At 47.5% G+C, this 23,648-nt stretch overlaps 1 protein-coding gene across 4 annotated transcripts in view; it reads left to right on the top strand.

The window, feature by feature from the left end:
* Positions 1–23,290, top strand: part of UACA (uveal autoantigen with coiled-coil domains and ankyrin repeats) — a 77,730-nt gene extending 54,440 nt beyond the window's left edge. For 3 of the 4 annotated variants that reach the window (XM_078624816.1, XM_078624817.1, XM_078592451.1), the window contains 18 exons: positions 5–93; positions 811–875; positions 1,969–2,026; positions 3,396–3,466; positions 4,836–4,942; positions 6,695–6,900; positions 7,603–7,631; positions 8,094–8,171; positions 9,174–9,293; positions 10,312–10,440; positions 11,087–11,131; positions 12,596–12,694; positions 14,110–14,167; positions 15,009–15,124; positions 16,011–19,754; positions 20,010–20,186; positions 20,752–20,817; positions 21,779–23,290. In XM_078624816.1, the coding sequence (XP_078480942.1) occupies positions 5–93; positions 811–875; positions 1,969–2,026; positions 3,396–3,466; positions 4,836–4,942; positions 6,695–6,900; positions 7,603–7,631; positions 8,094–8,171; positions 9,174–9,293; positions 10,312–10,440; positions 11,087–11,131; positions 12,596–12,694; positions 14,110–14,167; positions 15,009–15,124; positions 16,011–19,754; positions 20,010–20,186; positions 20,752–20,817; positions 21,779–21,856 (5,335 nt within the window). In that variant the 3' untranslated portion in view covers positions 21,857–23,290. The remainder of the gene's footprint in view (positions 1–4; positions 94–810; positions 876–1,968; positions 2,027–3,395; positions 3,467–4,835; positions 4,943–6,694; positions 6,901–7,602; positions 7,632–8,093; positions 8,172–9,173; positions 9,294–10,311; positions 10,441–11,086; positions 11,132–12,595; positions 12,695–14,109; positions 14,168–15,008; positions 15,125–16,010; positions 19,755–20,009; positions 20,187–20,751; positions 20,818–21,778) is intronic. The other variant, XM_078624818.1, reaches the window with a different exon arrangement.
* Positions 23,291–23,648: the final 358 nt, after the last annotated feature.

The following is a 23,648-nucleotide window of genomic DNA, read 5'->3' as shown; positions in this document are numbered from 1 at the left end:
GTAGTTTCCACTTGGCTGCCGCGAAGGGCTATGATGAATTGCTGGATATCTTTCTGTCAAACGGGGCGGACGCTGGGGCCACTGATGGGTCTGGTGAGCTTGTGTGCAGTCCCTCTGACGGAGATGAAAATTAAAGTAGTTCACTTTGTGTAGTTTGGCAAGCTTGTAAAGATTTATTATACCAGCAAATGGAATCTTTAACGATTTCCCGTCCTTAATTCACTGTTTATGTAATCTGCTGCCCATCGATATCCTGAGTTCACTTGTTATCTGTTACAAGTTTTCAAAACAACCCACTAAAGAAAATGTGCATGGGGTTGCTCGTGGGAGAGGAAATTTTGTTTTCTTTCATTCCTTTGATACATTAACTCCGCTTCCATTAACTGTGACATGTCACGACATTGAACAATGTTTAAGTTAATATATATTTTGGGAGCAATGTTAAAAGGTAAAGGTGCAGCCCTGCTTATGTCTTGCTCACGCCGCTGCTGGCGGAAAGGGCCTCCACTAAGAAAGAGCTCCATAGAGAGGCCCTCTCTAGGGTATCTTGGCTAACTCTTCTACATTGGCGAGATGTCTTGGAAGAGCTGGGCTTACCCACACTGCTCCAGGAGATCAAATTGAACTGACGACCTCCTCCAAGATCGCAAGCCCGATGTGCTGGCCATTAACACCATGTTTGTATCCCCCTGTGATGTTAAATATAAAATTAAAAACATATAACAAAGGCTTCTGTTTTAAAAAATAAAATAAAGACTGAAAACAATCAACTCCAACCCTCCGCCTGTAATATGATGCGTTTATTTCCAGGTCGCACCGCATTGCATCTGGCGGCGAAAAATGGTCAAAGCCAATGCATGAGGCATCTCCTGCAGGCAAGCACCATGTGTTGCAGTTGTAAACCGCCGATGGGCGCCCAAGTCACGCGGACACGTGCACAGAATACGTTTTATACCATAACACAAAAACACAAATAATGACCGCTCCTGCTTTGGTAGACAATATTGTGGGATTGTTTCGTGCCTCTGCGCGGATATGTTTTGTATCCGAGTGCACTGCAAGGGCACTGTGTCAAGTGCAAAGTTGATACCATGTGCAGAATACATAAGCAATCTTCCTTTGGTTGGACCAGTGTGTACTAAAATAGGTACAAAATATATTAGACTATGAACAAAAGAGCACAGCGCATTATTGAGTTTAGTTACGGTTGCCCCTTGAGATGGCAGCGTGCCATATGTGCGGTGCTTGTAAGAATACACGGCTGTGTTTTCTACATATGTATGCTATACATTTCCACGTGATAAGCCACTTCGTTGAGCTATCATTTGTGGCCAGATTACTTCTGAAAAAGAACCGTATCGCTCCGTGGGCCTTAACTGGTAAAATACAAATAGTATTCAAATATTTATCTGGTTTTTTGTATATTTCCCCCTTAAATGTAAATCTCATAAAATTAAAACATTCTCAACGCTCGCTCACCCTTCCACTCACCATCTCACTGACTCGCCCATCTAGTCACTGACTCTGCCACCCAGTCGCCCAACTCACCCGCTCGCCATCTCACTTACTCAGCCACCCACCCATCCATCCACCCATCCATCCACCCCTGCCTTTGAAACCACCCCCAGTGTGGAACGCCACATACCCGCTGAAGGAATGATCTGGCTGACACGTTCTTGATGTTTTCTGACTTATTCTTGGTTCTTTCGGTAAAGTCACGTAGAAGAGAAATAATAAAATAATACAAATAAAACATGATAATTATTTTATTATGTTTTATTTTTAAAACATGATAATTATTTTATTATGTTTTATTTTTAAAACATAATAAAATAATTATTATGTTTTATTTTTTTTATTTTATTATTTCTCTTCTACGTGACTTTACCGAAAGAACCAAGAAGATGAATCCCTGCAGTCACGAAAGCTTTAAATCGAAATTTTAAGTTTTCTAACTTGTTTCCACAGTACAAAAGCCCCGTAAGCATTTTGGACCAAGCCGGGCGCACAGCTCTGCACTATGCAGGTGAGCAGCATGAATGGGCTTTGTGTCGGTTCCACCTGAAGACGGAAGCTTGTGTTGCCTCCGAAACGTCGTGATTTTAATTTTTGTATTTTATTTTTATTTTATTTTACTTTTATTAATTTTTATTTTTTACCTACGTGACTTTACCGAAAAAACCTACGAATATTTGTGTCGAATGCTCCGTGAGCAGTTTCCCAAAGCCCCCCCACCCCCCCCCCCACAGCTTTGGCTGTGCACGGCCATTCACGTGGCGCTATGGGCGAGCGAAACATTTCTCTTTACTCACTCACTCAGAATAAACCCTGCTTGTTGATGCCGTGTTATCTGACTCCAGCTGGGGTTATGGAAGCAAGCCTCCTCCCAGCCCTAATCCAAAGGATTTACATTTTGGTTCGTGGCCACACCATTTCCTGGCCGCGGAGAAGCAACACTAATCCCTTTTCTCTGAAAAAGCACTGATGTTTATGGGCACAGAGGAAAAACAATTCAATTAAAGATGCACAGATTAGCAAATTAGCAAAAGGAACCAATTTGAATGGAGATGGAAGGCGGTGGGTGGGATGTCGGTGTCAAAAAAAACAAACATTGAGTCGTCCGGATTGCGAGCATTTTTTTTTTAGTTGACCGCGTTCGGCTTACGTGTTTTACGTGTCGCGTGTAGCGAGGACACGTTCACAGGCGACTGGCCGCTTTGTGCGCAATTGATTTGCGGTTGAGTTAATGGGGAGGTGGCCATGGTGGGGTACAAGCCGTAGTGGCCATTGTGCAAATTAACAGCACAATAATCCTTCCATCCCCCCCCCGCCCCATGCGCACCCTCCCGCCCGTCGCCCCTCTGTTGCTCAGCGATGCCGATGAACGGCCCAATTGTTTGGGAGCTTGAACAGAGCCCGAGCGAGGGGTGTGTGGAGCGGATGAAAATAGGGAGTGTGTGTGTGTGCACCTATTCAGGAGGCCTCAAATCCATTCAGAAGCTGCAGATGGCAGCCCCAGGCCCTAGTTTGGCAGGAGTAGCTGCGTGGGAATTTGACTGTTCATAAGGCTTCCAGCTGCACCACTTTAATTAGCAGCGCAAAGAGCCGGACTTCACGTATTTTTTTTCCAATTTCTTTACGCCACCATTCCCTTTGACTTCCTGAGCAGCAGCATGTTTTTTTCTCATGCGATATTGCCATACTCTCATGTGTGAGTGGACAACATACTCGAAGCTGAACTTGGTTAAAACTCTGCGATCAGTTTCGTTCACCCATGGCGCGCCGAGCAAGGATATTGTGCGATTTTTGCAATGCGCTCGTAAGATGATGGATTGGATGAAACGTGCCGTTACCAATAACGCCTCTTGTGTTGTGCTTCTGCCTTCCCCCGTTAGCCATACATGGCGACGTTGCCTCTGTGCAGCTCCTGTGCGACTACAAGGCTCCCGTTAATTCCCAGGATGCAGTACGTTCACCATGCGGCGCACGCTATCCACTTCAACACGTTTGCACGCGAGCTTTCGCACCTACGGTGGTTTTACGGTCGACGTCAAAGACGTGAAATATTAATGCGAAAGTGTGTTAGCTTTTGCTTCACGATCGCTTCACCGTTTCCCGATTGTCGGCTGGGAATTTTATAAACTCGGGCAACACAACGTTGACGCGTACTGATGTGTCAGGCTATCAGGTTATCACAATTGTAATTATAACCCTTGCGGCCTGACAGGCACACATTGACATGCATCATTGATTGTAAGGATGTATTCCATTTTAATGGCTCGTGGCTGTTGAGCAACATTGAAACAGGTTGTACGCTTTAATAATGCAAAGCTCGTAGAACGACTCGTAGGTATTCAATATCAGCCTCATTAAACTGCATCCATTTCCTCTCCATGAGGCACAAACTCGGTGCGTAACTTGCACTTTAGCGACACTGGTGAATGGACGAGGCAATCTCACAATTTATTCCTCATCCCTTTGATGAATTGACACAATTCAGTGTCACCATTTGATGCTGTTATTGATATATATATATCTCGTTCGTACGATCTCATTTGTGCTTCTCATTTGTAGTCTGTACAGTCGGCCTCTATGGTATCATCTATTCTGTACGTCTAATTTGTTACCATCTGAACACTGTGTAAGTATGTATGTTCAACTTATTTTTCACCGTACGCAGCCAACTGTGTTAATCGGAGGTGCGGGGGAAGGACAACAAACTATACACAAATATCAGTTGAAAAGAAATGAATTTTCATTCCAGATTGTACAGTATAGATGACACAATGGGTGGTGTCATCTGCCTCGTTTGTACCCCCCCCCTCCTTTGTTCTGTCTTACTCGTTTTCTTTCTTTCTCCTTTGTTCTGTCTTTCTCGCTTGTTTCTGTCCCATTTGTTCAATCTCACACGTGTATAATCTGTGGATGAAGAGCATCGTATAAAGTAGCTGGTTCTTGCGCGTGCCCGACTAACTTTTGAACTTAACAACCGATTTCGATCGACAAATCTACGCATTGTCACACTGCTTGGCGGGGCACCTTAAGGAAACCTCGGGCGTTTATATATTTTTTAATTCAGGCAGTTATCCAGTAAAAGATCTAATTAATAGATACACCTTATTGCTTCCACAGTACATTCGTGACATTTAATTTGTTGTGAGAAAATTGACTGCATATTTTTTTAACCGCACCTCCGATTTAGCACGGTTGCCTATGTACGGTGAGAAAGAAGTTCAACATACAATATATACATTCCGTTGAAAGGCCTCACTGGTGGTTTACCCTCTCTGCGCCCCCCCCCAACTCTACCCTACCCTCTCGACCCCCCTGCAAAGGATGGCTGTACTCCGCTGGCGCTGGCCGCCCGCATGTGCCATCCCGAAGTGTGCAGCCACCTCATAGAGTGCGGCGCCGAGGTCAACGGACGCGACAACCACAACAAGTGCGTGGGCGGGCGGGCCTGCCTGACCTTCTTTGCCCGAAGCTTAAGGGATCTTTGTGAGAGTGACATATGAACAGATTGATTAAAAAAAGTCCCCCTCTATCATCGTAATTAATGCTGTCCTGTCGTCATCATCATGCTTTTTGTATTTTCTTTTGGTGTTTGGTTTGTCCTTCCCCCGCATCTCCGATTAGCACGGTTGGCTATGTACGGTGCGAAAAAAGTTCAATGTACATAATCAGCAGCCATGTCCTTTGCACTGCTGGATGAAGGCCGCCTCTTCACGACGCCACCATCTTTCGTGTTCCCGCGACGATGTTGCAATACATCTTGCTCCCGCGCATGATTGATTTCTCATTGTGCCATCTCTGCGGTGGTCATACTGCTAGGGGCATGCTGCCTGATTTGCCAGCCAATCTGTCTCGAGTCTCGTCCACCGACTACCAAGCCGCCATTCACCTTCTTGCGAACGGTCTATATGGTGACGGAACGACATTTAGCAAGCTAACGTTTTGACTTTTAACGGCTCTTCATCGGAGCAGCAGAGAGAATGCTTAGAATAAGTCGGCGCTTGAAATGTTGGCCTGTGTAATTGTTATGTTGGAAGGCAGGGATAATTATCACGGTGATTAGGTTTTATATTTTCAGTGTGATCTCACAATGTTATTATTATTGAGATCCCTGCTGCTCTACCAAATGAGCTTTATCCTCGCTGTCATAATTGGACATTTGGCTTCAATTTTGCTGTCCAAAATTCAAAACGAATTTCCTGTGCTGTAACGGATTGCCTGTGTCTTTGTGCGTGACTAATTAGCACATTTTTTCTGGAGAGTGACAATGGTGGTATTTCGTAATGTGGGACGAACTTTGACACATCGGTCTGACAGGCAGAATTGGCAGCTTATTGAAGTCAATGTAATGCTGAATTTGCACTATTGAATAACCTATGCCTGTTTGTGTGCTTGTGCGATGATCTTGTATTTACGAACACGTGTGTGTGTGTGTGTGTGCGTACGTTTGCATATGTGGGGAGCAATGTTGTAGGGGTGAACGCACGATGCTATGATCCCAGCAATCTGAGTTAATTTCTGAGTCCTGGATCGCATCAACGGCAACTGGAATCTGAACCAGTACTGTTAGAATCTTAGCTGCACTTATTGTGTGCTCGGAAGGAATATTTTCGACCAGGCAACATACTGTGTTTATAATGTTAGTGCGCTTGGTCACTTCTGCGATTTACTCAATTGGCACGCACATTATATTTCGCGTTAATGGGTAATGCTGAGTTGTGTGCATCAATATTATTCTAAATTCATAGTCGCCGCTCGGTAGGGATAAAATGTTCCCTGCCCCTGTGTCTATGAACTTAAGCCGTGGTGGCAAGATGTTAACTACCTCGCCTGGTATACAAGAGTTTGTTGGTTCAATCCTGAACCTAAAACCTGTATATTTGGAGTTTTAATATTTTCCCCTTGTTTGCGTGTAATTTTTCTCTGGTGTTTCCCTCCACCTGTAGAAACATGCGTTTAGAGTATTTGACTGCTATAAATGTTCACATGATAAGCTACTTCGTTGAGCTATCATTTGTGGTTAAATTGTTTTTGAAAAGAGCTATATAGCTCAGTGGGCCTTACCTGGTAAAAAAAATTGTAAGTTAGTTAATCAGTCATTATCATTATCATTACACTGAGAGGGACGAGGTGGGGGGGGGGGGAAATCTTCATTTACATGGCTTCTGCCACGTGCGCCCAGGACCCCGCTGATGGTGGCGTGCGAGCACGCGAGCTGCGACGCCGCCGAGGTGCTGCTGCGGAAGGGCGCGGACACGCGCGCCACCGACTCGCGGGGCCACGACGCGCTCCACCATGCCAAGCTGTCGGGGCACCCGGACATGCTGGCGCTGCTGCAGGGCGCCGCCGGCTTCCCCGCTGTCCCCGCCGCCGCACACGACCACCCCGGTGCGTCCTCACAAAAGCAGGGTTCCCGATTCGGCCGGCAAAAATGTTTCTCGTTCAGACCCCTTCCAACGACCGACCGACACCGCACGACAAATTAAAAGTGTCGTGCGCACGCAAGCGTGCCAATTATTGTTGTTGTTTCGGTTCACTGATAAGTAAAAACATTTTTTTCACAAACTAAATAAATGTAGCAGGTACATGTTACGTTTCGTTAGAAACTATGTCGTCAAGTATCATCAGGAGAGAAAGTCAGAATAACAATCCAGGAAGTCTGCTTGAGTTTTAGTGTTCTTTTCTTCACATGTAGCATTCGTTTTTTTGCTAAATGCAAAAATACTCAAGGAAAGAATTGGCCAACTATCCCAAACAGGGCTCCTCAGAATGAGTTCTTACAAACAGTGAGGCTCTCCTGATAAATTGTGAGATTATTATTTTGAATAATGCATAGCTACCCCTCAAGATGGTGCCAGTTTTGGGGAGAATAACAACCACTGGAATAAAATAAGAACCTAATGTTGAGCCAAGAGGGCCCTCTGGTGGTGAATGATGAAAATCAAACTCGACTGCAGCTGAATTATGCTGAAGTTCTGGCAATGTACTGCACTGCCAAGACGTCAACACCATTGGGATCGGTATTCAGAGTGCCCATGCAGCTGCCTTGTAGAGTTGGTGGTCATTTAATACTGATTTCTTTTTTAACAGGGGAGAAGTACAACGTTAAAGCTGTGCAGGTGAGAAAACGCTTGTGACTTCACCATTCCTGCTCATAAACCTTAATTATTGATGTAAAGGCAATGTAATATTGAAACATATTCTAGCACAGATAAAAAAAAAAATTGTAATGGTTATAATAGCATCATATATAATAGAACGCCTGCTTCTGCTAGCTTTTAGAGGCTGTTCTGTATAGCTCTCCCGATGCGTTTTCCGGTCGAACCACATGTTGTTGGGCATGATGTCTGACGTTCCACTCCACGCACTCTAGTTCATACAGCGCGCGGTGCAACCTGAAATCACGGTCGGAGGGCAATAGTGAGTCGTTCCCCTCTCATCCGGCTTCATCTCAAATTCTCAAGTCCCATGACCGTCGCCCACCCCCGCCTCATCGCGAACAACAGCAGCGCGACATCATCACCAGTAGAGCCGAGCGGTCTGTGCCGGGCTGTGGTGTTTAACCCTCCGCTGCCGTGCAGGCCACAGGGAAGGACCGGAATGACCCTGGCAAGAAGCGGAAAGCCCCTGCTCCTCCACCGTCCCTCAGTTCAGCCCAGGTTAATGCATGAGAGGGTGGACCGCACTCGAGTTTTACATTCGCCGAATGAATGCATTATAAGGTTGCAATCATCACACACAAAATGCTTCCCACAAATGAACCACAATAGCTTGCTGATTTCGTCAAGGAGCATACACCATCATCACACGAATTCCGGTCATTCTCGCAGCAGTGGCTTTTGGCTGGGCATTGAACAAAATCGGTCATTGCATCACACGCTTTCAGAGGCGCTTCTGCGGCCGTCTGGAACACTCTTCCAAAATCAGGAAGCCGCTGGAGCTATGCGCTTTTAAATCTAGATTGAAAACGAATTGCTTTAGAAATGCTTTTTTAAGTTTAGAATTGTGTCCTTCCCCCGCACCTCCGATTAGCGCGGTTGGCTTTGTACGGAGCGAAAGAAGTTAAACTTACATCTATACACACATGTGACAGAAATAAGTGCACACACTGTAATAATCTTATATTAGTAATGATAATATTGGACATCCACACAGACCGTGAATTGAAGGCATGAAGGAGGACTTAAAAGAGAAAAACAGAGGCCTACAGGAAGCAATCACAATGACTAGAGAAAGGAAGAGGTGGGAGAAATTTGACCAGCCTCCTCGTCAGCCAAAGTCTAACAACTGACGAGAAGAGAGAGAACGACGGAGAATAATAGTTTACAGCTGTTGGTCAATCCACTGATGAATGAAGGCCACCCCACATCACACCCGTCATTAATCATACTTCACCATGCTGGTCAGTGCGGATTGGTGACGAGGCCTGGGGGTGGGGACGGGTTCAGATGTCACTGCTCATTGACGTTTGCCTGTCGCCGGAAATCAAACTCAGACCGTAGGGTTCGTGGCGCAGGGTGTTGACCACCTCTGCACCCCCAACACAATGTAAATAGTGAAGCGGAAGAAGTGTTTGAAAAACCTCTTAAAGCCGGATGTGGGCACTCTATGTTAAGAGCTTGTGGGCTGAATTGGTTTGCGTGTGTTTGTGTTGTTTTCAGAGTATCGGCAGCAGTTTGTCGTCACCCGGCAGCGAAAACGTCAGCTTTAGCTCCCCGATGTCGGGGAACACGTCCGGGGCTTTCTACACCCCGCTGGCTGCCGAACGACAGTCCCTTCAGGTAACAGATTCATCATGTATGGCTGCGTAGGTTTTTCACAGTTCTGTAAAGCTCTCCAATGTGTTGTTGGGTTGTACTGCACGTTGTTTGGCACGATCTTCTTGGTTCTTTCGGTAAAGTCAACCAGTATATATAGAAGGACTGTTTTCTTGGAATTTCTCTTACTTGATGCAGCTATCGTGCTGTGACGGTTCCACCTGAAGACGGAAGCTTGTGTTGCCTCCGAAACGTCGTGAGAATTATTTTATTATGTTAAAATTGTATTATTTTATTATTTCCCTTCTACGTGACTTTACCGAAAGAACCAAGAAGATGAATCCCTGCAGTCACGAAAGCTTTGAATCGAAGTTTGGCACAATGTCTGACGTTTCGCTGCACATGCTGGGAACTTCGGTTCACCAATTTTCATTCGTTTGTGTACTTAGACTAGTATTATTCACACACACACACTGTGTGTACTGAATATTCAGTTTTGGACACAGCCTGGAAGCGTGTCGGAAAGATGTTGTGGATCATCATGGGAGAGAGGGAAGTGGTGGACAATTGGATTATGCGTTGTGTGAGAGAGGAGGTTATTAATTAATGTGTTCATTCGTGTAATTGATATAAAGCCAGGTGAGAGCCCATTGAGCCCTCACCATCCCTTGTCAAAAGGTGACTGTGGTAAAACACACAGAAATTGTGATAAAAGGTCAATAGCAATCCTGTAAAAACCGTAAAAGACATACAAAGGGGTCATCACAAAATATAAAAATGTAATTATCATCAGGCCCCCCTCCCCCAACTCTGTCTCTCTGGCCTCTCTCTACATGTGCTATACAGCATGTCCATAAACCATGTCGTCATATGTAACGTTACGTGATAACCTTGCAAATTGCACCTCCGATTAGCATGGTTTGCTACGTACGGTGCGAAAGAAGTTCAACATACATAGTTCAAAGTGCTTGGGAAAACGGTCTGACGATCGGCTGCTACGATGCGGTCTGTCTCTGTCGTGGCTTTGGCTGGCGTGCATCAGGCCCTGCACGACGACAACAGCCTTCTGCAGGCGGAACTGGCTCAGCTCCGCAAGGAGCACCGCACACTGCTGGACAAGACGCACGGGCTCGAGACGCAGCTCACCAACCGCAGCTTGGAGATCCGCGAGGTGGGCGCTCCGCGTGCATGCAACCTCGGGCCAGAGGTCGCAACCGGGTACCCGATACCCGTACCCTACCCGATACCCGGCTACCCGTACCCGGTGCGGCCGGGTACGGGTAAGGAATTAAAACCCGTTTGCGACCTCTGCCTCAGGCCCATTTGGACGCCATGGTGGCGAGATGTTAACTATCTCGCCTGGCATACACGAGGTCGTGGGTTCGATCCCGACCCTGGCGCCTGTGTATTTGGAGTTTGCATGTTCTGGCGGGGATGGTTGTGTGGATTTTTATCCGGGTCCTGCGGTTTTTCCTTCCACATTTGGCTGCTATAAATCCCAGTTGATAAGCCACTTGAGCTATCATTTGTGGCCAGGTCACTTGTGAAAAAAATCTATATAGCTAAGTGGGCCTTACCTGGTAAAATAAAAAGTTTACTTTCGTGGACTCATTACGTAAAATGTGAACGAATTATAATTAATGAATTCTCACGCACACGATCCAATGCGTTGCATGTGTTGTGAACGAAACAGTTGACGTTAATCAATGACTCGATACAATACGTGTGCGCCTAGTGACGAAGTTGCCATGAAAATCATCTGTAGAGTGGCGCAAACGGCTTAAGGCGCGCTTGTTTTCCTGTTCACATTTACACAGAGGCAAGCAGCGGATAAACAGAGGAAGGCTGAGCTCAACAACGAAGTAAGGAAACGCGTGGATCCACTAACACACGATGATTTAAAATAATATAGACCCACCCCTTAATTGAATGGTGCGATACAAACAATCATACACTATGGGAACCTCATTTGCCAGTAAAAATATGATAATTGGTTTTTTACCCTTCTATCTGGCAACAAAACTGACACCTTTTTACAAGGAGTCATGTTTGCATAGACCGCAATACCTGCAGTCATAATACAAACAAAAGACATAACTCTGATAATGTGCACTGTCCTTGAAGTTGATTGGTCCACACCCGAGACAGCTTTCCTTAGAGCCTAGTCTCACATGGGTTGGACCAGATGACGCCAAAAGGCGCACAACTCAAAGACAATGCACCATCAGAGTATGAGAGCTCGGGGCAAGCATCTACACTATGGGAACCTCATTTGCCAGTAAAAATATGATAATTGGTTTTTACCCTTCTCAATCAACTTCAAGGACAGTGCACATTATCAGAGTTATGTCTTTTGTTTGTATTATGACTGCAGGTATTGCGGTCTATGCAAACATGACTCCTTGTAAAAAGGTGTCAGTTTTGTTGCCAGATAGAAGGGTAAAAAACCAATTATCATATTTTTACTGGCAAATGAGGTTCCCATAGTGTAGATGCTTGCCCCGAGCTCTCATACTCTGATGGTGCATTGTCTTTGAGTTGTGCGCCTTTTGGCGTCATCTGGTCCAACCCATGTGAGACTAGGCTCTAAGGAAAGCTGTCTCGGGTGTGGACCAATCAACTTCAAGGACAGTGCACATTATCAGAGTTATGTCTTTTGTTTGTATTATGACTGCAGGTATTGCGGTCTATGCAAACATGGCTCCTTGTAAAAAGGTGTCAGTTTTGTTGCCAGATAGAAGGTTAAAAAACCAATTAACAAACAATCATCTTCACGAACCTGCTTCCGCTCCTCCCTTATAATGCATCTCTTCTCCCCTAGCCCATTCCTACTGCTACTCTCTGCCCCAGCCCCCCAGCTACGACCAAGCTTACCCCAACCCCCTATCACTACCCCAACCCCTATCACTACCCCAACCCCTATCACTATCCACGAACCCCTATCACTACCCCATCCCCTATCACTACCGCAACCCCTATCACTGCCCCAACCCCTATCACTACCCCAACCCCCTATCACTACCCCAACCCCTATCACTACCCCAACCCCTATCACTACCCCAACCCCTATCACTACCCTAACCTCTTAACCTCTTCTTAACTACTCCCACCTGTTTTCAAAACTGGCACCATAACTACACCGCCACTTTTAATTACAACCCCACTCTTTATTTCAACCACCATCTTATGTACAATGTTATAGTTGCTGTATAGCGCCTTGGAATAAGGTGCTACATATATAAATCTAGATAAGGTAAGATTAAACGTGGCATTTCCAGCAGACGTTTGCGGGAAGAAAAGAGCACGTGGGTTTTTCTCTGTTTCAGGTCGCTCAGTTGAAGAGCAAGCTGGGGGAAAAAGAAGAGGCCATGTGGGTGATTGTTGAAGAAATCAAAAAGCTCAAGAAGGCTGTTGACACGTCAGCGGTGAGACTTTGACGACTGGTATCCAATACTAACCTTTGGAGCAACGTCATCATCATCATCGATAACACCTTAATATATAGAGGACCACAGAGCTTGGGGGTGGAAGTTAGCACCGGCTCACCTCCTGGCTGTGTTTTCCACTTGTCTGTGGTTCATCCTCGTGGTCCTGAGTCATTCTCTGTCTTGGAGAGTGAGCGAGTACTGTGCGGCAGCACGTTACAATGTGAAATCATTATAATTATTATTATTATCTGTGATCAATCTACAAAAATTGTCATGACATTTAAATTAATTCCGCAATAATACACAGCCATTTAGCTCCACCACTTAGGTCTTTACGTATACGGTCATTCAGAGTAACAATCCATTCTAGATTTGAAGCTTTCGTGACTGCTTGATACAGCTTGATACAGCTGTCGTGGCTGTGACGGTTCCACCTGAAGACGGAAGCTTGTGTTGCCTCCGAAACGTCGTGATTTTTATTTTATTTTACTTTTATTAATTTTAATGTTTTACCTACGTGACTTTACCGAAAAAACCTAAGAATAGTAACAATCCAGTTAGATTATGAGATAAAGTCACGTAGTTAGAAAAATTATAATAAATAAAGTGAATAAAAATAATAAACTTAAAATAATAAAACAAAAAAAACACTAATGTAGACTGTAGCCTGGTTCTTAATCGGAGTGAGTGTACTGGCAATCTATAATGTGGACTGTAGCCTGGTTATTAACCTCGGTGAGCATACTGGCAGTCTATAATGTAGACTGTAGCCTGGTTATTAATCTTGGTGAGTGTACTGGTAGTCTATAATGCAGACTGTAGCATGGTTATTAAGCTGGGTGAATGTACTGGCAGTCTATAATGTAGACTGTAGCCTGGTTATTAAACTGGGTGAGTGTACTGGCAGTCTATAATGTAGACTGTAGCCTGGTTATTAAACTGGGTGAGTGTACTGGCAGTCTATAATGTAGACTGTAGCCTGGTTATTAAGCTGGGTGAGTGTACTGGCAATCTAAAATGCAGACTGTAGCCTGGTTATTAACCTTGGTGAATGTACTGGCAGTCTATAATGTAGACTGTAGCCTGGTTTTAAGCTGGTGAGCGTATTGGCAGTCTATAATGCAGACTGTAGCCTGGTTCTTAACCCGAGTGAGCGTACTGGCAGTCCATAATGCAGACTGTTGCCTGGTTCTTAACCTTGGTGATTGTATTGGCAGTCTATAATGCAGACTGTAGCCTGGTTCTTAACCCGAGTGAGCGCACTGGCAGTCTACAATGTAGACTTATTTTGGTTCTTTCAGTAATAATTGATGCTCGAGAGGATTAATATTATTTTAAGTAAATAAAAATGTAACAGAAAAAAAACACTTATGAGCTGCGTTGTGATTTGGGTGCTGGCACCGTGTGATCAGGTCGACGCCAGCGGAGTGAAGAGAGATTGGGAGGATGAAGAGGACATCATGATCAGCGGTGAGCTCATGGCTACAACATTTACCCATGTCAACCAATTATACAGAGATGCTACGTCAGCAATGGTGCACAAGCATGGTTAAAAATACAACTCGGCACATTCGTCAATAATACTACCGCCTTAAAAGAAAAAACATATATATAAGGGTGACATTTCAAGCAATGGCCCTTTACCTATTATATACTTTTTTGCCTTTTAAGGCAAAAAAGTTTACTGCGTGCATTATTGGTGGTAAATATTAGATTTCAAAATCGATGGGTTTTTGCCATCGTGGTGCGGGTGTACAATCCTCAGTGGGCTATCATTGTTTTTAATCAGTCGCACATGTATATGAACAGAAACAAGAAAGTAGGAGGGATCACGATGACCAATTTGAACAGTAAGTGGGCGGGGGCAGGACAAGTTGTTGGTAGAGACTAATAACAGAGTTGCAGCCAAAGGAGGCAAAACTCCTGAGATGGTACCCACCATGGAAATGGAGCGATGAATTCAGCTCTTATGATGGATTGTCGTATTTCAGGGCAATGAAACATGGTCGATGGCTTGCCAGAGGTCTTCATCTAGCAGTGGACAGATAGTGGTTGCGTGGATTTTTCTCCATGTCCTCAGGTTTTTCCTTCCATATTTGGCTGCTTTAAATTTCCACGTGATAAGCCACTTCGTTGAGCTATCATTTGTGGCCAGGTTGCCACTGAAAAATAGCTATGTGGCGCTGGGCCTTACCTAGTAAAATAAATATAGTTTGCTTTAGTTTAATGGCTGATGATGAAGACGATGATTACGCAAAACCTTCGGATGAAACTAACTTCCGTGTTTATGAATTTGTATTTTTGGTAAAAGATTCGGGAAGGGAGATGGCGGGGCTGGAGGAGAAGGCGCGGAATCTGATCTCGGCGCTGCACGCCGAGGTCACCATGCTGAGCCTGCGAAACCGCGACCTCAACGTACGCCTACAGGTGAGCCACACGGAGCTCCAGGGGCACCGGCCATAGATGGAGGGCGCGAGGAAAGCCCCCTCATCCTCCTCACGCGAGAGGGATGAGCTCTTCACAGGGCTCTACGGTGGCGAGAGGGGCGCCACGGTGGCGAGATGTTAACTACCTCGCCTGGTATACAAGAGGTCGTGGGTTCGATCCCGACCCATGACACCTGCTGCTGTACATTTGGAGTTTGCATGTTCTCCCTAGAGTCGCGTGGATTTTTCTCTGGGTCCTCCAGTTTTAACCTCCACATTTAGAAACATGCGTTTGGTTTGCTATCATTTGTGGCGAGGTCAATACTGAAAAAGAGCTATATATCTCAGTAGACCTTACCTGGTCAAATAAAACGATTGTAGTTATAGTTGAGTTTGTCTATTCCAACTTTCACAGAGCAGTGCAACCCCCCTATGCTAGAGAACAGCCTAGAGCTACTTCTGAGATCCATCTCAGTCACCTAACCCATTGGGTATGTCCTCTTCCAAAAATAATAATGACCATCGCATGATGGTAAAACCCAATATCTTCAACTTTCAGAGATGGAATTGAGCCAATTTGAATGCAGAACTAAGTTTCATGCGACTTTATTTCTGTACAGTTATTGGCGCCCGGGCTGAGACGAGCAACTCACTAAACTTGAAAACGAGCTTCAATCACAGGCAGCTGCTTCGATTTGAACCAGGATCTCAGCATTGCAGGCTCTGCTCCCTGACCTCTTAGCCACCCGGCCTCCTCGCATATTTTAATTGATGTACACAGGTGTCACACAGTATATGTATATATTTTAAGAACCTGCTGCCGGAATGTTGACGATGGTCTGATGGTCTTCTCCCTCCCGCCGCCATTCCCTTTGTCGTCTGTGCAGAGGACTGAGGCGGACCTGGTTCACCTGAGCAAGGACTGCGTGCCCCTGCAGCAGCACCTGAGCTTGGCGTCGGAGCTGGAGCACTCGCGCCTCGAGCTCTCGGACCTGCGCGGCCAGATCGCCGACCCCGCGGGCCCCGCGTCGCCCGGTGCTGGCGCGGTGCCGCTAGCCGCGTACGAGGGCCTGAAGCGCGACTCCGAGCGCCAGATCCGCCAGCTGCAGGAGGACCTGGAAAAGGTGCTGCAGAGGACGCGGGACTCCGACAACAAGATGCGCCGCCTGCAGCAGCAGCTGCTGTCGCTGCCGCTGGGCGGCGGCGCGGCAGGGCCTGGACCCGGGAGCATCGGGGCGCTGTTTGCGGCCGACGCCGAGAAGGACGCGCAGCTGCAGCACGCGCAGAAGCGCACCGGCGAGCTCGAGCGGCAGCTCAAGGAGGTCGCGTCCAAGTATGAGGCGTCGGCGGCCAGCGTGAGCCGCCTGCAGTCCGAGGTGAAGGCGATGAACCGCGCCGTCAACCAGGAGCTGGTGGAGGAGCTGAAGCGCACGTACGGCGCCAAGGTGGCCGAGCTGGAGAAGCGCCTTGCGCTCGCTCAGGCGCTGCGGCAGGAGGCGGACAAGAAGGTTGACGATATGAAGAGGTCCCTCGAGCAACGGGTGCGGGAAATGGAAAATCAGATCGCCTCCTCCCGCTCTTCCCAGAAGGGTGCGGAAGGGCTCGTTGACAAGATTAAAGTGTCTTATGAGCAGCAGATAAGGGACTTGGAGAGCCAGCTGCTGGCGGCACGGGCGTCTTGCAGGACGACCGAGGAACGTGCCACAGAGCTCCAAAATCTGCTTGAGGACTCGCAGAGAGCCCTTCCCGAGTCGGTGCCTCTTCGGCAGTACGAGGAGCTGGAGACGTCGTTCAACCTGTCGCTGGAGGAGACGAGCGAGAGGCTCGCGGGGCTCACGGAGCAGTACAACGCGGCTCAGGACGAGATTGGCGGCCTCCGCCATGAGCTCGCCGGCCTGCGGAGCTGCAGCGTGAATCGGCAAGAGCACGAGGCCGCAAAAGCCGCGACGCGGGCGACGCTCGATGACCTCGATCGTCAGCTCGCCGAAATTTCTTCCAGGCATTCCGTGGCGGAGAAGGCAAGGAAAGCTCTAAGCGCGACCGTGGAGCAGCAGAGAATGGAGCTGTCCACGATGACGGACAAGTTTACCGAGTCCGAGAAGGTAAAGACAGTACTCAAAGTGGAACTCGACGCGAAGAGGAAGGAGGCGGCCGACTTGTCGAATAAGCTTTCCGAGGCCAAGAACAGCAAGTCGAGCCTGGCCTCTGAGCTCGAGGCAAAGAATAAGGCGGTGGCTTCGATGGTAGCCAAACATTCAGACATGGAGACGGCACTGGTTGCTCATAGATCTCAGATTGAAAATCTGCAGAAGAAATTGGCCGAAGTGACAGAAAAGCGCTCCGTGTCGGAAACAAAACTCACCGAGATAAGCCTGAAGGCGCAGAATTTGGAGAGCAACAAGTCTGAAATGGTGCCGAAGAGCGTGTACGAGCAAGAGATGGCTCTGCTTCAGGAGGAAACCATGATGCTGAGCAGGCAGATTTCGGAAATGTCCAGGAGGGTCGTGGAACTGGAGGATGAAAAGAAGGAGGTGGATGCCAGATGGTCGCAAAAACTGTACGCGCTGCCGGAGCTGGAGGCGAAATATTCAGAATCGCAAGCGGAGGTCAGCAGGGTAAATGGAATGCTGCGAAGTGCTCAGGCTGAGCTCACGGGCTCGGTCCCCTTGCAGAAGCATGAAGAATTAACGGCGTCACTGCAGAGGGAGATTCATGATATTAACCAGCAGCTTGGCGAAACGGAGCACAAGTACATGGAGGCCGACAAGGTGAGGGCAGCATTGCAGAAACACGTCAAGGAGATGAGCAATACCGTGGAAGAGCTGAGGTCTAAGAACAATCAATTTCAGAATGAACTCAGTAGGTTACGAACAGAGCACACTTCACTGCAGACCACTATTGGCGACCTCAGGAGTAAACAAGAACAATTTGAAGAATATAACAAGGAAATGGATGAGCTCAAGGCTATTTTAGCCCAGAAAGAATCTGAACGTTTGGCATGGAAGAATAAAAACGAGGTGACCCAAAACGAGCTGGCGCGACTGCAGCAGGAGTCCACCGGTGCGGTGGCCGCCACCAAAGACCTTGAGCGTCGCTTGGAAAACGCCCTGCGGAACCTCGCCGAGACGGAGCGGGCCAGGACGTCCCTGCAGGGCTCGTTGGAAGGCGCCGACGCGCAACTGGCAGAGGCGAAGAGAAATCTGTCGTCGGCGCAGAGCCACGTGGAACAGCTGAAGCAGGAACTGGCCAACAGGGACGCGATCCTGCAGCAGAGCACCTCTCCCCAGCGGCACTTGGAGCTGCAGGCCCTGTCCAAGTTGAGCGTGGCTCAGCTGCAGGGTCGCGTCGCAGAGATGATGCAGGCGCAGGAGCATTCCGACAAGGCGCTGGCGGAGGCGCTCGGGGAGAAGAACCGAGCGCTGAACGAGCACGGCCAGTTGGAGAGGGCCGGCAAAGAGCTGCAGAACCAGCTCGCCAAACTCACGGAGGAGGTGAAGGTTTCGGAAAGTCGACTGAAAGAGATGCAGAGGCAGGTTGCCGAGCTGCAGAACGAAAATTCTGCCCTGGAGGTGTCTGTCGGAGAAGTGAATGAAAAGCTGAGGGAGAGGGAGCGGAGTATGGAAATCATGGAGGATTCGCTGCAGCACAGCATCCAAGCGACGCACGTGCACCAGGAGGCCGAGGCCAAGCTGCAATCTGAGCTCATGCAGCAGATGGCTCCGATGGCGGAGCAAGAAAAGATGGTGCTATCGCTGCAAGAAGTGATCAAAGGTCTCGGGAATGATGCAGTTAAACTCAATGCACAGTGCAAAGCGGCGGAAGAAAAATCCAAAATCCTGGAGGCGACTGTGGCCAACCAGAAGAAGGAGATGGATATGTTGATTGAGAAATGCGGGTCAGAGTATGTGCCTGTTGAAAAGTACGTGGAGCTGGAAAGCGCGTTCAACGAGAGGGTGTCGGAGATGATGGGGAAGCACGGCGAGGTGATGGAGACCGCGCAGAGGCTGCAGAAGGAGGTGGCGGGTTGGGTGCAGAAGCACGCGGCGCTGACGGAGCAGCATGTTGGGACCAAGGAGCAGCTGGAGAAGGTGACGCGAAAGTTGGAGCGGGGATCGACGAATGTGGAGAAAGGCATTGTGGAGAAGGATAATGAAATTCAGAGGTTGAGGGGTGAAGTTGAAAAGTTGAAAGCCACGATGGAGAAAGAAACTGTGTCCGTTGAGGCGTTTAAAGAATTGAGATTTCAAAAAGAGGCTGAGGTCATGGCGTTGTGTGAGCAATTGGAGGCCTTAAACAAGAAGCACAAAGAGATTCAGTCTCTGGAGAAAATGGAGCAACGGATGGCGTCCGACGAGAGGCATTTGGAACTGGAAGCCGAGGTTCTTTCGCTGACGCAGCAGCTGGAGGAACTGCGAAATAAGTATGAGGAATCACAACTCGAGTTTTCAAGATATCGATCGGAGGCTGACGGAGCACAAGACGAGAGGGAAGTGGCAGACTCCAAGGCAGGGGACCTGCAAAAACACCTCTCGAACCTTAAGCAGAAGCTGGACGAGGCCAGCAGGGTAATCAAAGAGCTGCAACAACGTTTGGATAAATCAGCTGCGCTGATGAAACAAAAGGATTTGAAGGTAATATTAAGGGGTGGAACCCCCCCCCCCCCCCGTAATGATGTTTTTCTTGTTGCCATTGATGTCCAGGCTTAGGCGCGTCGACTTGCTGTGCTTTTTGGAAACTAATCTTGAATGACTGCCCGAATTCCAAACTAAACACCATCCCCAGCACTGGCTCAAGTGCTCTTGACAGACACATAATGAGCCCCCCCCCCCCCGGTCCCCACCAACCTCTATAAATGAATCCTGGCGACCGTTGTTTTGTGCGCACAGCTCACGGAGCTGCAGGAGGAGGTGGGGACCCTGCGGCAGGCTCTCAACAGCCTGTCGCAACTGCCGTACGCCACGAGTGGTGGCGGCGGCGGCGGCGGCGTCGGCGGCAACAAGCGAGCGAGCCAGCAGCTTGACGTCCTGCAGAGCCAGGTCAAGCGCCTGCAGCAGCAGCTCACCGTGAGTTTCTTCGCTTCTTTCTCTTCACCCGCCCCCCTCCTTGGCCAACACGCCCCCCCACCCACCCACCCGCCTCCCGCCATCATAATGAACGCTAAAAAGAGATCCGACTCTGATTTTTTTTTTTAGGGGAGCGTTTGGGACGTCCCTTGATGTTATGTTGAATCGACTTGAAAGTGTTGCTTTGAGAGAAATAGGAGGAGAATATTCAAACGTGTTTTGGTCATTTTTGACAGCATATGTGAAATTCACTGTTCCGTATTAAACCATAGCCGGTGCTTAGATTTATATGGGATCTGCGCCGAATCGCACGTATTTATTATTTACGCTACGTTTCACCTTGACTGTAAACAACAAAAAATCCACACGACTGACTTCACAAAACAACGCACGCTTCTTTCAGTGATTTGTTGTTGGACCTGTTTATGATAGATATTTGTTATCGGTGTCACTGTTTGAAGGATTTTTTAAAATCACGGTTCGTGTTGTTATAGCGAAACTCTGATAGTACTTTATATGTTTTTTTCTTGGGGTTCCCCCGCCCCCCGCCCCCCACCCCCCCCAGGAGGCTGACAAGCAGCACAAGGACGTGGTGTCCGTGTACCGTACCCACCTGCTCTGCGCCGTACAGGTCTGTACCTTGTCCCCCCCCATTCCCCCCCTCTTTCATCCCCATCCCTAGACATTTCTCCCCCGCCCCCGTACCCTTTGGCCCTGTATGTTAGTTAACTTTCCCCTCATCATTCCCTCCCTGTACGAACTTCCACGCGCTTGCTCACGGTCCCCACATGGGTGGGGCGTTGAGCCCAATTCTCCCCCCCCCCCTCCTGGAGTACCGAGACTGGGATTTTGTCCACAGAGTTTCTGTTCGACCCCCCCCCCCCCTCCTTGCGTCGCAGTCGGTGATTTGTACTCGGCTCCAATTGAGTTGGAATAAAAACAATTAAAAAAAACTTTTTCCACCCCCCCTCCCCCGCCCAATTATTGCTCAAGCAAGATTTTGATCGCAGACTTGTTAAAATGTTTCTGTTTGCGTGTTAAGCCGATTTTGGTTTCAATGCGCGATGGGACTCGGAGCAAGCTCTCAACATTTTCATAAGGGTTCTTGAGCCTGTGAGTAAAATTATATCTAGCGTGGAAGGCTATACACACAAGCTCTTATACAGGGGGAACGGTAACGCTGAAGGGTCCACAAATTTGTGCCATCTCCTGGCCAATTCGCAGCGCAGAGGCTTTTGGTAATTTGACAATATTTGTGTGATCCCTCAACCCTTGCCACCACAATGTTAGATCACAAACGTGCATTACGCATGCCCATAAAGCCATGGATAATGCACACCGCAATATTGCATATATTTCGTAATTGGACGATTGGATAATATTGTAGATGGATTGATGGGATTAGCTCATGCGCATGAGCGAAGTGGAACATGGCATCCCTAGAGCGCGTCAGATGCCGACGGTATTGGGGGGCGCTCCATCGAGAAGTGGATAGATGATCACGAACGATGATGCCGATGATGATAATCCCCCAAAGCAATGATTATATTGTAATTAATGGTAGTCATTTAAACTGATCTCTGCGACCGCAGGGCCAAATGGACGAGGACATCCAGTCGACCCTCCTGCACATCCTCAAGATGCACAAGGCGAAGGAACCACTCCGTTGATTCCGCGTTAGTTCACGTCCCGCGCTGCCACCGCGCAGGACAACGCCATCACAGGATGGACGTGCACACTACTCTTTCGTTCCTGCTTAAACACATTGACGGGATACGTAGTATGTATGTTCACTGGGCTCTCGGTAAACCGCGCTCGCACGCGCACACACGCGTGCCCGTTAATTTATTTTTTAACCGTGGCTGCAGGACGAACTCGATTTTGTGAAACTGTCGGATCGTCCCCTTGCTGCACTATCCCTACTCGTTAACGTATCTTCCCAGCCACCCTCCCTCGTGCTCCCCCTTCAACTCTGGCCCTTCTTGAATCTTTCACGTTTCCGTGAGGGCCTTAACTCCCCTCCCCCCCAGCCCTACCAAGAAGCGTGGTTAATCAAGAGTCTACTGCATACATACTTACGAGTGTTTGTGATATGCATTGGTCTAAAAAGATTCCATTATGTACAGCGTAAGCTAACATCAAATGTCTGTATTTTTGATTCATGTGTTTGTGTACGTGGACTAAGATTTGGTGATATTTCACCCCCCACTTTTGTTGATGCTCTCCCCTTCTGTTGGCTTCAGTAAGTGAAGTCCGCAGCGGCATTCGGCGCGATTAGCACGACATTTGAACGTATTCAGCTGATGCAGTCCCCTTACAATTATTAAAATAAACTGAGTTGTGGCCTTGCACTGGGGAACATTAATCGTCCAACCACTTTAGAGACAGCACCAACAAAACAACACGTAATTGCTGTTTGTTTATACTACGAGACGGGAGATATTTCTGTCCAGGCCTAAATTTTAAAATCATATTTTAAAAATGCTTCCTTGCTACAAAGTGCAGCCAACAACCCAACACCTTGCCAAATAGTAAGAGGACATTGCTGTAGATTCAGCATCATAAATTGCCTTGCGTGTTTCGTAACGGGGACACGAGACTCTCCGACGCATGCGCGTGTGTTCGTGTGTGTGTGTGTGTACGTGCGTACGTGTGCAACTCTATTTTTCAGATTTTTTGATACTGATGTATAAGTGCTACTTGGCTGGCCAAGTACTTGGCATACTTATCATGCTCGAACTTTTCATGAGCTAATGTGAATTTTCGTAAAAACGAACTTGGACAATGAAACTGCTTCTTATTCAAGGTACTAGTTATGTTGGCTAGAAACTTTATTTCATAGTATTTTTTTTCTCTTTTGCCTCCTGTTAGTGATTGCGGAAATGGATATTTTGCTGTGGTGCGGTATTGTTTCTTTAGAGAGTATAGTGATATTTTTTGATGTACCATTCTGTCAGCTTGGCTTTTTGTGCAGGCCATTTCAAGCTTAAACAAACATGCCATTTGCTACAGGCTGACACTATTTATACTTGCTTGATGATGTTTTTTTGGGGTGCGTATTTGTAAAATTAGAAATGTTAAAATAAAATGATATGTTGCATATGGTTGGTGTCATAACGGGTTACTTCTGTGCCGTGTTATTTTTTTTTTATTCGACATTGTCACATTATACTGTGCTATGATGAGTTAATGAGTTAATGATGACGTCACCCTGCTGCTGCTCTATATAAGAACGGGAGACACAGCAGAGCCTCACCATTCTGGCGAATTGCCCGATGATGCTGGATGCAATTACCAGCGAAACGTCGTACTCAAATTGTAAATTGTTGTGGTTTTACGCTTCAACACACCGGTGGGCTAAAGCAGTGAACTATTTGTCTTTTGTCAACGTGACACTTTTTTACTGATTGGCCGTGTCGGGTGGTGGAGGGTTACGACACATTTATAAATAACGCGATCTAA

This window comes from Lampetra planeri, chromosome 3, assembly GCF_965212315.1.
Source record: "Lampetra planeri chromosome 3, kcLamPlan1.2.h2, whole genome shotgun sequence".
NCBI classification, from domain to species: Eukaryota; Metazoa; Chordata; class Hyperoartia; order Petromyzontiformes; family Petromyzontidae; genus Lampetra; species Lampetra planeri.
Note: the sequence above shows the minus strand (reverse complement) of the source record. Positions and strands in the feature narration are given on the sequence as shown.